At 27.0% G+C, this 16,836-nt stretch overlaps 2 protein-coding genes across 2 annotated transcripts in view; one reads left to right on the plus strand and one right to left on the minus strand.

Annotated features, from left to right (window-relative positions):
* LOC109596146 (organic cation transporter protein-like) overlaps positions 1–16,836 on the minus strand; it is a 282,887-nt gene that overhangs the window by 217,101 nt on the left and 48,950 nt on the right. The window lies entirely within an intron of this gene.
* Positions 1–16,836, plus strand: part of LOC109599632 (probable G-protein coupled receptor 158) — an 82,295-nt gene that overhangs the window by 37,957 nt on the left and 27,502 nt on the right. The window contains exons 3-4 of the mRNA XM_049961865.1: positions 3,653–3,776; positions 9,711–9,854. Of these exons, the coding sequence (XP_049817822.1) occupies positions 3,653–3,776; positions 9,711–9,854 (268 nt within the window). The remainder of the gene's footprint in view (positions 1–3,652; positions 3,777–9,710; positions 9,855–16,836) is intronic.

Consider the following 16,836-nt stretch of genomic DNA (forward strand, 5'->3'; position numbering starts at 1 on the left):
CCTCATATATCCGGATAATTGAATTGACTAGATTGTCGATGTTGTAAATTTTAAGGCATTGGTTCATTTGCTAAATTTAAAACTGAAATTTTCATCAGTATAAGTAGAAAACTTAACTTAAAACATTAATTCTGGAGGACACACCTTTGACATCTAGACATACTAGAAGGGAAACCCATTCTCAAGAAATGAGTCAAATGAAGAGGATGGCAAAATGAGGAAACCTGAAAGATGATAACACATGAAAGGCATCAGTCCACTCAGAACCTTTGCAGTTTGCAGACAGAAAAGAGGTTCCTGAACCAATCTCATTCAATCATCAGCTGTAAATATTAACATTAACACACCTCAATTGCCAATATAGATAAATATGAAACATATTTTCTATAATTTTCAAAATAATTGCTGCTGCTAATAAAAATTATTTTCGTGAATGAATATATGAAAATTATTTAACAATAAAAGTACTTATTATAAATAATTTAATATTTATATTTTTATCCTCATTTATAAATGAATATACAAAATAAATATTAAAATATTCCTTTAATATGTTGGTATCTCCAAATTTGACTATATAAAAAAAAAAAACTACATTTACTGTATTTCCTTATTAATAAAACTTAAATTTGGTTAATTATTTAAGAAATTTTACAGATTTTGAACTTAATACTAATTTATAACAGTTCAGTTAATAATTACAGAGTTTTATCAGAGCTTTACACAAGAGTGATTGTTTTGAAAGCACTTAGGAAACGATTATGACTATAGAAAGGAACAAGTCGAGTGCCCTAGAATCTCACACTCAAAAATAATTAGTCACAAGGTTTTACGTGAGTGTGGTACTTATTTACACACAGTTTTTAAATACTGTACTAGTACCAAGTGCTTTTAATTCATCCAGTTAGTCATTTTCATTTAGTTAACGATTTTAACCATGACAGTTTCTGCAGTCTAAAAATAAATGTATATTTTTAAATATTTTAACTTTGGTTTTAGTGTTACTCTATTATTTTTAAATATGTATGTTGATCTATTTTTCAGCGAATACATTAAAGTATATTCAAATAATTAAAGCCTTCCATATGTAATGGAGATTGACTGAAAAATGACAAGAATTTTTGTTTTATTCAGTGTTTTAAAATAAGAACAGGAAATTACGTTTTAATTACCAATTCGACCTGTGTAATAATTAAAGGCCTTAATTATCTCTATTTCGATACCTTTAGCTGAGTTTATAATTAAGTAAAACAATTTATTACAACATTGTTAAAAAATAATTTTTTATTTTTTCAAAGGAAATAATTTCCTAATGACCTTCCTTACAACTTGTGTATACATTTCCTTAGCAATGTGTAAGGCATTTCACCAACTTATCACTCACTCATTATGGGGGTTTTCTGTCGACATTTTTCAAGGGTTAGGTATTTCTATACACCGCCTAAAATACATTTCATGACACCAAAGAATTCAATTAATTCAATTATAAGTTTTTTACCCTTGTTACAGTATAACATACCTACATATATAATTTTTTAAATTGAATTTGAATTATAGTGTGATAAAATTTTCATACGGCATAATATTATTGTGGATATATTTTAATTGGGAGCATTTTTTAGGTAAGGACTTCATTAACTTTTTTTAATGTGAATATCCATTTTTATGGCATTACTATGACATTTTATTAAGGTAATGAATGAACACGAAAGTCATATTCATTTTTCTTTTTTTTTTAATTTAGCCCACTCACCTAGATAATTAACCTAAATACATATATGTAAAGAAAATTTCCATCTATTTGTTTTAAGGTGGACTGAATTTAATGTTACAAATTCGAAATGGGTATATTGTTTTATTTTTTTGGCAAATTACTTTGAGATTATGTTTGATTGCTTTGAAATCACCTTTATTGTTGCTCCTTTAAAAATACCTTCGTCTAATAACGTAATTAATTAGGACTTAGCTTTCTTACACAATCGAACGTCCCAATACAATAATACCGTTTAATCTCTACCTTACAAACAAAGAAAAACAGATAAAACGACCTAAAATAAATGTTTCCAACAACAGCATTTATTTAATCCATCGACGTACGATCTTGGTTACACCTGGGGATACTGAGAATTACACAGAACAAAATTCAATAAACACCTATGCATCGGATGCAAAATAAAGTCATAATTTAGTTGTTGAAAGTAAATTGATTACCTATATGTCACAAGTGACAAGTTTCAAGTTACTTGTTAGTTGTACATACAATTAGGCTCTACAAACTAAATTTTTAATTAAATTTGGCTCCTGATTTCTGGAGCTCAAACTTCGGGTCAAAGTAATAGCCTTCGGGTGTTTTACATGAATTATAATTCCAATATACTGCTAACCTATTTTAAAACTAGACCGTACTGAATAATTATTAATTATTGGCGGCTAAAAAGTTATTACCATGCAATTCCGTTGGGCTTAATGAAAGCACTTAATAAAAATTGAACGATATTGGAGTAAATAAAGTCATAAACGCTTTTAATAATTTTCTTTTGTGGAAAAAATTTGTGTCTGCGACATAAATGTAAATAAAGTTGATGTTATTTATGGTGTTTGAGAGTAAGTTGAATATTTTAATAGTAGACAAAATATTTGTTCTTGTTTTATGCATTATGTAGGAGTAAAATATTATACGTTATGTTAAAGCATTTATTGCCACATAATATGTGAATTTTTCCGGGCGTTCAAGCGCCTCATTAAATAAAACATTTCGTCTAAAAGCTTTTCAGCACATTTGGCGAAAAACTAAATATATTTCTAGACATGCAGAGTCAAATTCAACGTATTTGATATTCACCCACAAAGTGCGAATAAATTTTGCAAAATGTTTGTGTAGTAGTCCGACAACTTATTTTTTATCATTTTCCACTGAACATACGAGTAAAACGGGTCAACATCACCCCCTTTTAAAAATAAATGCGTGTCATCACATTGCTTTAAAATTTTAATTTTAGAAATATATTGAACTTATTTTTTAAGTACATTGAAACGAACTTTTACGAATATTTTCGAGGCTGACAGACAAAAACTAAAAGTGTTCTGAGCTTAATTTTGTAAAAACTTCTGAGCGTCTCTGAAATATCTACAAAAACAGAAATTTGGCAGATTTCCAAAAATTCTAAAAACTTTTTTATTTACATATTAATATTATTTTTTGACAAACAAGAACTGTTCCATGTGACAAAAAATTACTGAAAAATGTCAATTTTTCATCATTACTACATTTAAATTACATTAAAGTAAGCAAGTAATAATAACACTTCAACAATTAAAATATCGGGTAACCACTTAATAAAAATTCTATGTGGGAAATTTAATTAAAAGTCGAGGCCGAATATTAATTTCCTTCACAAAGGATGTTTATTAAAATAGTTATGTACACATTGGGGAGAATTTAATAGATTACAGGAAATTCATATGGTGTAAGGGAAAAAGATTAATGACAACAAAGGATCGTGGTCTTAGTGGTTTAGGAACATTACAAAGTTACAAGTAATTTTCTGTATACTAATGATAATGCGACAAATTTTTTATGATGTACATAAACTGTTTATTTTAATAAATGAGTTTAATACTTTTTTAAATTGTAACACCTTTATTTTTTCAGAGGGACAAGTGGAATCGACATAGACCTGAGACGAGTGGACATCGACCAGTGTCCACTACCGAAGGACAGTACGCAGCTCAACATTTTCGCCGCCTCGGACAAATGCAAAAAACGCACGACGGAAGTAAGTATTTTCAGCAAGAAGAACTGGTAATCTGGTGTAATTTATACGCACACGATCCCGACCGTTGTACTTCATAAAGAGGAAGCATATTTTAATTCCCTTTAAAAATGGTTTGCTTTTCATTAAGCCCCTGGCGGGGCACACAATTAAAAATATTCTTATGTATTTTGCCAAATTAATCACACCATATTATAACGTGCCACTTTAATTTTTACACGAATTTATTTTTTAATGGGCAGCTGTTTTAATAAATTACGTACGGATTCATTAAGTAAGACAATGCTGTTATCGTTTTTCAGCTTCCGCCAAATTACGAATAAATTACGCTTTACACCAACAAGTTCCACATCTAAATATGGAAACATTAAATTATGATGACAACTGTATATTTTATAAATATGATAATTCATAAATAAGCAGTGGGTACGCTCCCAAACAATATACTTGCTAATTTTACATGCATATTTCGTCCTGCTAAAATAGAGGTTGGTTTACTTAAATATGATCTTGGAAATTAGTTTAGACAGCACTACCGAAGATAATTCCCTTAATATTGTGTTCATGATGTGAAAATTCGGGTCTTTATATCCATGCATTAAAACATTTTATTAGTAGGAGTATGACACTGATTTCACATTACCACAGATTATGTCGTCATAATTAACGATTTAAGCCCACAGGATATAATCTACTTCATATTAAGGGAGACTTCAAAAGCCAAACTAAATTATCATTAACTATTCGAAACTCCACCAACAGAAAACTAGCATGGTAATAGGGATTCTGCCGTGATAAATGACTTTTTTATATCAATCACTCGATTGATCATTGTAGTTAAGCATTTGTCAACGTCTAGATAAACTATAAATACTCTTTGATATTTATTAATATATCAGCGATGACGCTAGACGATTTTAATACAAATTCTGAATCAAGAAAAAAATAAACAGTGACTTAATTAATATTCAAAAGAAGAGAATATTATTCATAATTTCATTAATATCCCATTCAAAATTCAGAATGTTATGGATTCCTGAAATAATTCAAATTTAAGTAATTATGAGGCTTTACCATTTTTGTAAGGTAAAAGTTGGGTTATCCTATTATTTCTAAAATTTAAGACAACAATATCTTTATCAGACTCACATGTTGATGTTGATCCTAATTCTCCGGAGAAATTGTCTTGGTGACAATGTTACGGTTGTTACTGATGTTAAAAGACAAAATAAATATTTTATTATCCAATTTGTTTTATTATTTTTTGTTTTAACTAAAGATAATCTTATCTAAATATTATCTTTTACTTAGATCTATTGCACTGAAAATAAAATTAATAAAACTTATTTAAGCCATTCCAATTGATAAAAATGAGTTCAACAACAATACTTCGTGTATTGGATGATTTATTAGTCAATAATTTAATCATGGAAAAATAAATATAAATTAAAAAGGGCGAAACAGAAAACTTTATTCTCCATTAAATTCTTTCGTTTAATTACTTGTTTGGAAAGTACTCGATGTAAAAGTTTTCCTTAAAAGAATCTACAGTTTAGTTAATAAATATGAATGGGCAATGGAACACATCAATTTCAAGAAAAGAAATTTAATAAACCTTAAAGTTTAAGTCCAAATATTTATTTTGGCAGCCTGAAAATTAAGCACATTAGAATGCTGATGGTAAATTATTTTCAACTTACCAAAAAATTAAAATAATCAAGTTTCCTAGAAGAGTAATGATAACAAACAATATTAAATCAGTAATCTTTTTTTCAAATAGCTAGAGTAATTTCAGTTGTAGATTCAGTTGTTAGAGACAAAATAAATAATAAAATTATTTTATTAACCAATTTGTTTTACTGTTTTTTGTTTCAACTAGAGATAATCATATTGTATAAATATTATCTTTTACTTATATCTATAACACTGAAAATAAAATTAGTAAATTTTATTTAGGCCATTCCAATTGATAAGAATGAGTTCAACAACAATACTTTGTGTACTGGATGATTTATTAGTCAATAATTTAATCAAGGAAGAAACAGAAAACTTTATTCTCCGTTAATTTCCTTTGTTTAAATACTTGTTTGGAAGATACTCGATGTAAAAGATTTCCTTAAAATAATCTACAGTTTAATTAATAAATATGGAACACATCAATTTCAAGAAAAGAAATTTAATAAATCTTAAAGTTTCCGTTAATATTGAAGTTAAGAGACGAAATATATAATAAAATTATTTTATTACCCAATTTGTTTTACTATTTTTTATTTTAACTAAAGATAATTATCTTATCTAAAAATTATCTTTTACTTAGATCTATAGCACTGAAAATAAAATTAATGAAACATACTTAGGCCATTACAATTGATAAAAATTAGTTTCAACAACAATAATTCGTATATTGCATGATTTATTAGTCAATAATTTATTTAATCAAGCAAAAATAAATATAAATAAAAAAGGCCGAAATAGAAAACTTTATCTCCGTCAAATTCCTTCGTTTAATTACTTGTTTGGAAGATACTCGATGTAAAAATTTTCCTTAAAAGAATCTACAGTTTAATTAATAAATATGAATGGGCAATAAGTTAAAGCTAAATTTAATGAAGACAACAGTTCAAATATTGATTTTGACAGCCTGAAAATTAGGCACATTAGAATGCTGATGGTCGATTATTTTTTACTTAGCAAAAAATTAAAATAATCAATTTTCCTAGACGAGTAATGACAACAAACAATACTAAATCAGGAAATAGCTGGAATAAATTCAGCAAGTGTGAACTAAACTGATTTCTTAACTTATTATAGTATAAAGATCACAGCTGCACTTTATAACTTAATAAATCTGTACGGTCCTTGAGTAATGTCTTCGCTCTATTAACAGGATGTGGTATGTCAGCGATAAGATGTGATTTTCCTCGGCCAAGGTCAAATGAAAGCCTTAAAAGTAACGGATATTGCTTTCTTCACTTCAACAATTAATTAAATTGTAATGTTTAGAATAGATATATTGAACCTTTTATCTTTTAAGGTTCAACGTATAAACAGTTTAATCAATCAATAATAGATTTATAATTCATTTTAAGTTTCTTAATTATTAAAATATTAGACAGCATATGTCAACATCTAAATCTTTACAACTTATTTCACTCATCAAAAAGAGTTAATTACAGAGTTTTGTGTAATTTAAGAGAAGTCACCAAATTAACCATACCAAAGACAACTAAATTGGAAAACTATCAAAAGCATACTTGAAGTTGTTTTCCAATTTAGATAGTAAAAAGTTAAGACCAAGAAAATTATCGACTATTTCTGCAAACGTCAACCACATGCAATAACATAAACATGCAGATTTGAGCACAGACCAGATAGGAATTCAGTTCATTGTATTATAAACAGATTAACATTACTAAACATTTCAACGCTAGATACATGTGTAACAACAGCAATTTTGTTAGAACGCATTGAGGAAAAGCAATCATGAATTATTGAAATATCAAATCCCAGACTATTGCCAATTACAATATTATGCATGAGTTCGTTGAAAATTGCGTTCAGATTAATTTGCCCAAAAGCAATCGTCAACATGAAACTATCGTTAGCAAAATACATATTGACTGACACCTAATCACAGAAATCTCGACTTCGCACAAGAATGAACAGCAAGTCAAACAAGATAACTGTGGATATACAGTGTGTAATTCGATTTCCTCGAACTGACCTTAGTGCACTTTGAAACTTCCAAAGCCACACTTGTACTAACAATTACACACCAAATGAGATATATCGCAAGGTAAATTCAGATAATTATGTTACATTCCCATGTTACAAACATAATTAATAATGCTAATGAATAATATCTAATTACTAGTAGTGCACTACTATAGTTAATGAAAAATATATAAACAAATAAAGATGAGGTCTTCATATTTCCCCCCATGCTGTGTCATTCATGCTATATGCAAGACATTGTCGTGTTATCTATTAATCACTTTAATTATGCTATTAATCACGACAAATCACGAAACGATTTACTACGTGTTGTCTCTCAAAGAGACTTATTTTAATATTGAACACGGATTTCTGTTTAAATTTCCAGGATAAATCAATATTTGATTTCTCTATATTCCGTGATTCCAGTTATCTCATGATCATTATAATTAATTACCACCTGGTGAAATAATTATCAGGTGCAATTATTCGATAGTTGTGCAGAAAATGTGCACAATTGGATTTTGATGCGAGTTTTATTTAAATTCAATTAAATTATAATAAGAGAACGAATAGATTTGATTAAATTTAAATTTTTATTTGAATAACTAAACATAGTTAATTGACAATCAGCATGATTATTTCGGATAATGAAAAAACAGATGAAAATTGTCTTTGTTGTGCGGAGAAGGCTTTAGAATTATTTATGGAAATTGAGCGCAAATATAAAATTCAAATATCATCCTACAAACTAAACAAAGCGACGCATCTCGCGGTAATTCCGTCTTATTTTTTGTAAATACTATTTTGATGAAAAAAGAGATTTTATTGAAGAATGTTACTGCCGTTTATGTTACTAATACCAGTGTCAACACGTTTTCAATAATATTAACACTGGGAGACAAAAGAAATTAGAAAAATTATGATAAGAATCTTCGAAAATTTTCAACTGCACTGGTTTACTCGATAATTTTTTAATATTTTTTAATAATTTATATTTGTATTTAACAAAAACTTCTTGTTCTTCCTTGAACGTTTCTAAGTGAATCATTCCTCAAACTTGATTTGATCAATTTTTCAAGAAGCTCATTCTATTAAAATATGTTATCCACACTACTGAAATTACAAGGAATTTCAATCATTTTCCATCAGTTCAAAATGAATTATGAAAATTAGATTTAGGTTAGAGATCTAGTGAAACATATCAAGTTCACTATTACGAATCTTTTCAGGGTAAATAAACAAGAACTGAAAGTGTCCAGAGCTTAATTTTCTGAAAACTGACCATTTCTAAAATATATACTAAACTGAAATTTAGCAGATTTCCAAAAACTTTTTTATTTACTTAATATTATTCTTTTTTACAAATAGTAAGAACTTTCTACAGGAACTGTAAAATATTTGCCTAAAAAAATCTATCGTCCTAAATTGGACATAATATGTATAACCATAGTTGAAATAATAATTTATGATATATTAAATAATCGTTAGTAATAATATTACTTTCACTAAATATTCCTAAAAGAAAGTTCCTTCCATATTTTTGCTGTAAACTAGATTTGTTCATGCATTGTTTTCAGTCATTAAAACAATGCATGAACATTGAAAAAAATGTAATTTATTAGTAAATACAGTTTATTGGATTGTTTCATTTTTGAACCCTCTCACATTAGTATTCCGGTGAGGTATATTTATTTTTTCGATGGTACACTAATTTAAGTTTATAAATTTTTAAAACGGATAAATCCCTTACACCGACGGAATATCAACACGCCTAAATTTAACATATTGTAATAAATATTAAATATTAGTGTGAGAGGGAAAATGTGTTCGTTTTAAAGAGCGTGTTCCAAATAAATTATTACATATGACATAAAATTTAAATACAAAATCACATTTTTTTGTTCGACATGCCGTATTACCTTTACAACATTTAATTGTGAATAATAAACTAGATTACAATATTTAACAATATTACAATCAATAATCATTTAAATTAAATTAATTTACCACATTTTAATTCTAATTGAATTCAACATTTTCCATAGTATAATAAAAATTGAGAATAATATTAATTTTAACAGACATCCATAAGGAAAACATATTTTTAAGGAGTTTAATAAAACGAATAATACTTTCCAGTTTCGTCACAATTTTTTATTTGCTATCTTAAATTCGAAAACGTCGAAAAAGGTTGTAATACAATACGTTGTCCTTTTTCAGTGTGTACCATTATCAGGACTAGGATTCCGGCGAGGAAGTTACAAGTGCATTTGTCGACGCGGTTTTTATTTTCCGGATACGAAGGCAGAGAGGAGATACTACAATGGAACAGTTATAGAAGAGGAATATGAGAAACTTATGCTGGTAAGTTTATTACATTTTGTATTGTAACATGTCAAATAGAAATTTTGTTTGAATTATATACAATATTTCTTTGTTTCAAACATTATATTCTTTTTATACGTTTAATTTTACTTGCATACCTTCCAACTTCAGTTGTATCAAACGAAAAAAATGTTTGCCTGGATCCCTGTCATTTTATTTTATATCCTATGTTGTACAATATTTTATACTCTTTTTTTATAATTTTAGTTTATATAACGCAAACCGCAAAAATAAAGTTGATTGAAGTATTAAACAGCAATCCCGATAAAACCTGGAACCGTTTAAAAAATTATGACGTCTAGTAAAACGTAATTACCAATTAAAATTGTAGTACAATTATAAAATAGTCACAAAACATGATAGATTAATTTATTGCGCCATATTTGTACTCGTTATTTAACATGCTCTTAATAGCATAATAAATTGATTTGAGTTTTTATTCATTTTTATTTTCAGCTGGTGTATAGTATTTACATAATGAAGGTGACAAATCTCTTGAGTAAAATTTCCAGCATTACACCGACATGCATCATTTCCCTTAAACAATTAAACCATAATTCACAACGGAATTGTAGGAACTGTAAAAAACAGATTGGAAATGTGGACTTTAAACAAGATATGTATCATAGATAATATATAGATACATAGTTCCCTATAAAATGAACCGACTTTGCCAACACGATATTACCACTAACATACCGAGTAATTTGTGATATGTCCTTAAATTACATCAACGTTTAACTAAGGATAAATCTTTAGTTACTCTAAATAGTAACACATTAAGATGATTCGTCCAAAATAAGTTCAAAATCAGATTTCATTCGTAAATTTCAAAGAAATAAATAAATAATGAATAAAATCTTGAAAATGTTGAATTTTATATCTGTATTTGTATATTGCATTTTAACCAACTTTGAAATTGGACATATTTAATTTCAGTACTATAAACTACTGTAGTGAAATTTAAAAACACAATTTAAGTTACAACCAACAATGCTTAATAATAAATCATCATAGTTCGACATAAAATTTTACTTTTATAATATAAATGTGTGTTTAAAAAAACATATTAATTTAATTTCGGGACCACACACAGTGGTGGAAGAAAGTATGGAATATTCTTAAAAAATGGTATTTTTATCTCTTGGTATTTTTCATCTCTGTTGTAATGGTGTTAAACAAATTCGGTCATCGTTTTCTGTTTAAGTCTTTTTTATTTTATTTGCAATTAATTGTTCTTAAATTCTTAACATTTTCAGTCGGTTTTAACGTAGTAATACTTAAACACGTTTATTTTTCATTTCAATTTAGGAAAAGAGTAGTCTTGTTATGTACTTAGGAAAAACGAAACACTGTCCTTAAATTAAAATTAACTAACAAATTAAATTTGTTTAAGTCGATTGGTAGAACATTTGTGATACGGCCTGTGAAGCAATGATACCATTTTAATTATCAAATTACTACGGTTAAACATGGTGGCGAAAGCATTTTGGTTTGGGGATGCTTTTCTCAATCCAAAGTTGAACTCTTGATTCAAGTTTTCAATACCGGTACATTTTAAAAGACACCATGTTTTCAATTGCCGAGTAAGATATGCCACCTCATTGAATATTTTATCAAGACAATGATCCCAAACACACGTCTAAAATTATTAAGGAGTGTTTTTTAATGAAAAATTTACTTGTGTTTGAATGATGGCTCAGACCCCCGATCTAAATCCTATTGAGCATCTTTGGACCGTCGCATCCGAACAATATACATCAAAAGCAAACAAGAACTTCTTTAAACCATACAGAAGTAGTGGCAACAAATTTCTGTCGACACGTTGGAGAGGATGGTGGTGTGGTTACACCACAAAATATAGAAATATTCTAGTTATTGTTAATTTTTTATGAATATTAATTGAATATTTCATACTTTTTCCAGACCAAATTGATTTTTCATTAACAAAAGAAATAACCTGTGAATATAATGATCATTGTGATTAATGGTCCGATCTTGCAGTAAATTAGATTTGTTCAGAATTGCAACAGATTTGATAAAACATTAAGTAACATTTGTAATAAGTAAATAAATATTCCATACATTTTTCCACCACTGTATGTATTTTATTTGTGACTAATTTTTATGGAAAGATTTCGTAATTTAAACTGACACATTTTTGCACAAAATATAACATTTATTAATTTAAATAAAATTAACTGAAACTGAAAACATAAAAAAGCAATTAACAATATTTTTATTCAAATGCAGAACAAAGGGTTTCACACTCAATTTAATTAAATTAACATGTTTCACCTAACCTTTTTTTTAAATTCATTTAAAAAAGAAACAAAGATTTCATATATACATTCGCATTTAAATAAACTGATTAAACTTTGCGTAATTGGTACAACAAGTAAATATAATCCGAAGTAAAGTAAATTCACGTTCATAATCCAATTACATTTTGCATTATGCTTTGAGTTGATATTCTTTTGATTATTATTCCATTTAAACCTTTTAAATGTTATTTTTTAATTATTAACAGTTCAAAAATCTCTTAGTGTTTTGGCCGCAACAAAATTATGGGCCACTTATTGTGCACAGTTAAACATGACATAAGGTCGGTCGAATCTGTTAAAAAGGGAATTATAGAGAGCAAAACAAACAAAAATAATATCTTTATTCTTGCCTCGTGGAACATTTTACTTTTGTATAGAGGGCATAAATATGAATAACATCATCTTAAATCTAATTTTCTACAACAAATTAAAATATGCAACAGTGCAGCAGTAAAAAACTCTTTGTAACATAAACTAGTTGTGTACATGACAATAGACCCTATGAATAGCTTCACAACATGTTTGTGGCAGTCTACATGAGTTAACTCGTTTAGTGTTAATAGAGTACAAAATAAACAAAAATTATTTCTTTATTCTTGTATCGCACAACGTTGCACTTAATTATATTTTTCTGATGATTTGCCGACTTAACTTGCAGTCACTAATTGATACAAAATAACACGAAGAGAAATAATATCTTAATTTTGTGACATAAAACGTTTTCCATTTATATAAAGGGATAATTTAGTGCACCAAATTAAAATGCCCATAAATATCAACAAGTCAGTTATAAAAACTCCTTGTAACATAAACTGTATGTTGTATAAATCATAGTAAACCCTATGAATAAATTGATAAAATTTTTGTGGTAGTAGTAAGCCTGACTTAGCTTATCCTCATAATAACTTCGCGTTGATCAAAGGCCATAATTTAGCCCGGATGGTACTCCTTTTTAGTATATGATTCAGTAGGATTTCTTACCGGATAAACGTTTTTATTAATAGAACAATAGTCACGCTAAGATTGAATTAAGTGGTGTGTATTGAATTGCCTTGAAATTGACACATGCTGGTCGAAGTCGTAAAGATACGTCTGGCGCAATAATTCATCATGCTTTATATCAACGTACTACACGGCATGTCTTTACCTTAAAATGTTCTACACGTAGTACGAAACTTGTGTAAAATATGTACATTATCACTCTTAACGCTACAATACAATTTAGTTAAAGCCTGCCATAAAATCAATGGGTCGAAAACATTTTTGTCCATTAAGATTCGAACATCGTAATAAATGATTAATATTAAAACTAAAAATATACGTATTTAGAAGGGCGACAGTTGATAAATAGCAAACTACTTTTATAACGAATTTACAACTTTCCTCATTACAAACGCGAAAGATGTTTGATGTAATGTAAATATCTCATTCTTCAGTCGCATGCTCGCCTGCAAGCTTCGAAACATAATATAAAATTCCATCGGAGTAATTTTCAGTACAATTTTAAAACGTGCTGACGCTATTACTTATGAATATATTTGTGTATCTATCATCCAAATTGAAGACACGTTAATTATATTTGTTTTCAAACTAAAACACAAGTAACTACATGTCTTGATTAGTTTTCTATGTAAATGTTTATAGAAATGGAACAATTTTTAGCATTTATACAAGCTATATCGCAACTTATCCGACAACTATAGATATGGACTGTTACATAATAAGTCCATTTAAAAAAGTTGTAATAGAGCAACAGGAAATAAGATAAAAAATAATTCAATCCATCTTTCAAAATTGTTCCCATTGATTTGAATGCAAGCTTTTGCATTGGTTCTTTTTAACCTTCTATACAAGGTGTTTCGCAACTTATCCGACAAATTTTAGACACATACTCACTGTTGCATAAGTAGTCGATTTATCATATTTTTATTAAAATGGACTTCATATGTAGCAGTGAGTATGTGGTTAAAATTTTTGGCCTAAGTTGCGAACATCCTGTATAATATATAATATGAATATCGAATAAAACAAGCTGTTTAAAAATATTAAAGCCTTACAGTACTCATATAAAATAATATTAATAATTTTATAAAAATGCTCAGACAACAAATTGATTTATTTTAGATATTTAAGGGTTTCATCTAGAAACAAATGAAAAATAATTTTAGTGGCTATTCGACAATATATAATGAGAATAAAATATGAACATATTCAATTATAATTATTACTGAGAAAACTTAATAAAATATAAATATACTTTTGAGTTTGACGTAAAATGTTTTAAATAAAAATAAAATAAAATAAACTAGTATTGGACGAAAATATGGATTTTATAAAATTTCAAATTTCAGATCAGTGGAACATACAACATTTATTCAGCATTACTTCTTCATTTATTTTTCATTTTTATATATTAGAGTTCTTCTTATTATAAGAATATTCATTTCTGATATTCAGAAATAAATATGGAATTCACTACTTTTCGAAAATATAAATATTTTTTATACTACTCGAATATCAAATATGTACTTAATTATTCCAATTTTTATTTTATATATAATATAATACAAACAAATATATAAATTTATTTCAATATTTTTTAAATGAAATTAATATTATCTCTTAATGTATACAAGTTCACATTAATATTTCCTTAAAAAGTGTTGTTTATTAAATTTAGTTATTTAAAGTTAGTCTTGTAAATCTGAACGAATCTATAATTGAAATTATAATTAGTACGATATAAAATATATTTTAAAATGAAATTTTCAATATTTAATTTGTGATAAACCTTAATATATTTATTTCTACAAATGTTTTTCACATATAAAGTATTTATCTGGTAAATTTTGAGATAATTAACATTGTTGAATATGTATATTATAATATTATACCAAGGGCACTTTTTTAAGTATTATATATACACAGGCTGTTTCACAATTTTTCCGACAAACGTCCAACAGAAAACGAGATAATAAATAATTAATTTTAAGTTGTTCAAAAGTGTTTCCATTGACTTGAAGGTAACTATCAGCAAGCAATTTAAATGTTTTTCCTTCTTGCTGATCCCGAAGACGCAAAATATAGCATACGATTCAGTTCCGGATGTTTTAGATATGATATACGTCATTTTTTAAATGTCCCCATTGTTTTCAACCCTGGTTTGAAACACTAAAGATAAAACTTTATTATTTGTACATATCTTAAAAACATATCTAGTTAAATTTTCGAGATAATATGTGCATTTTTTTCATTTCGTATATAAATCATAATAGAAGTTGTTTTTTAAATATAATTTGACGCATTGTATATAATTTTTAGATAAGCTTCAACGATATTTCTGGTAAATTTTGAGATAATTCGCAAATTTGTGATTTATAATTTTCAAATTTCACCTCCAAAAATATATTATTTTTAATATGTTTTATAGAATTCAATGTCGAGGTATTACATTTCCTTGAAATTGTGTTAACAACATTTATAGATGGATAGAATTATTTGTTAGCCCGTTTCCTGTTGCTCTATTACAATTTTCTTTTTTAAATGAACTTCTTATGTAACAGTATGTGGTTAAAATTTTTCGGATAACTTGTGAAACACTTTGTATATAAAATAAAATTGGAATAATTAAATACATACTTTGATATTCGAGTAGTATAAAAAAATATTAATATTTTCGAAAGGTAGTGAATTCCATATTTATTTCTAAATATCTGAAATGAATATTCTTATAATAAGAAGAACTAATATTTATATATACATAATATTTTTTACCAATTTTCATTTACCTTGGAAAATAAGCAATTTGCAGATTAATTTTACTATTCCTTTTCAGTTTATTCACGTACAAAGTCAACTCAACTTCCTATTATAAAAGCTTTTGTATAATAATATAATCCATGTTATATCTATCTTTAATAAAATCTTATTTTGTGATGTTAAATAAATCATATTTTGTTTTATGTCTTATGCATCCTCCATCAATGTAGAACATTTGAAAATCCAATATTATATCTTCGTTGTCAAATTTGTTTAAAGGCTTCAAGGTTGAAAATTGAATTACATTATGTTACCCTATAAATTCAGAAAAACTACGGTACTATAAAATCGATACTTTTAATATTTTTCAAGATTTATTACATCCTCGGGAAATAAAACGTGCATTACTGACAACATTCAATGGATACAACAAATCTAAATTTTACACATCAATAAGGACAAGATTGTGACATATTGGGATATTAGTGATTAATATTGATTTGTATTGTAACAAGAGCTCTTTCAAAAATAATACAATTTAACTCAATTTTTTTAATATAAAAACAACAACAATTTTAAGACAATAAAGACGATTATCATTATGATTATATTATATTTTTTATGAAAAGTTTTATACAATAGATAAAGAATACATTTTTGCTAATAAAATGTTTCTTTTCATTCATTCATTTTACAGAAGATATTTCAAAGAAGTCGTCAATCATGTTCACCTAACATGTTTCCTAAACTTTTTAACAAGCATTATGGAGATTTTTGCTTAATTTGTATTCAAGATTTATGAGTGACAAAAAACTATTTCTCTAATAATATTGTCTGATCGGATACACGTAAAAACATTTAATTAGAATTCAAATTAT

This window comes from Aethina tumida, chromosome 1, assembly GCF_024364675.1.
Source record: "Aethina tumida isolate Nest 87 chromosome 1, icAetTumi1.1, whole genome shotgun sequence".
NCBI lineage: Eukaryota > Metazoa > Arthropoda > Insecta > Coleoptera > Nitidulidae > Aethina > Aethina tumida.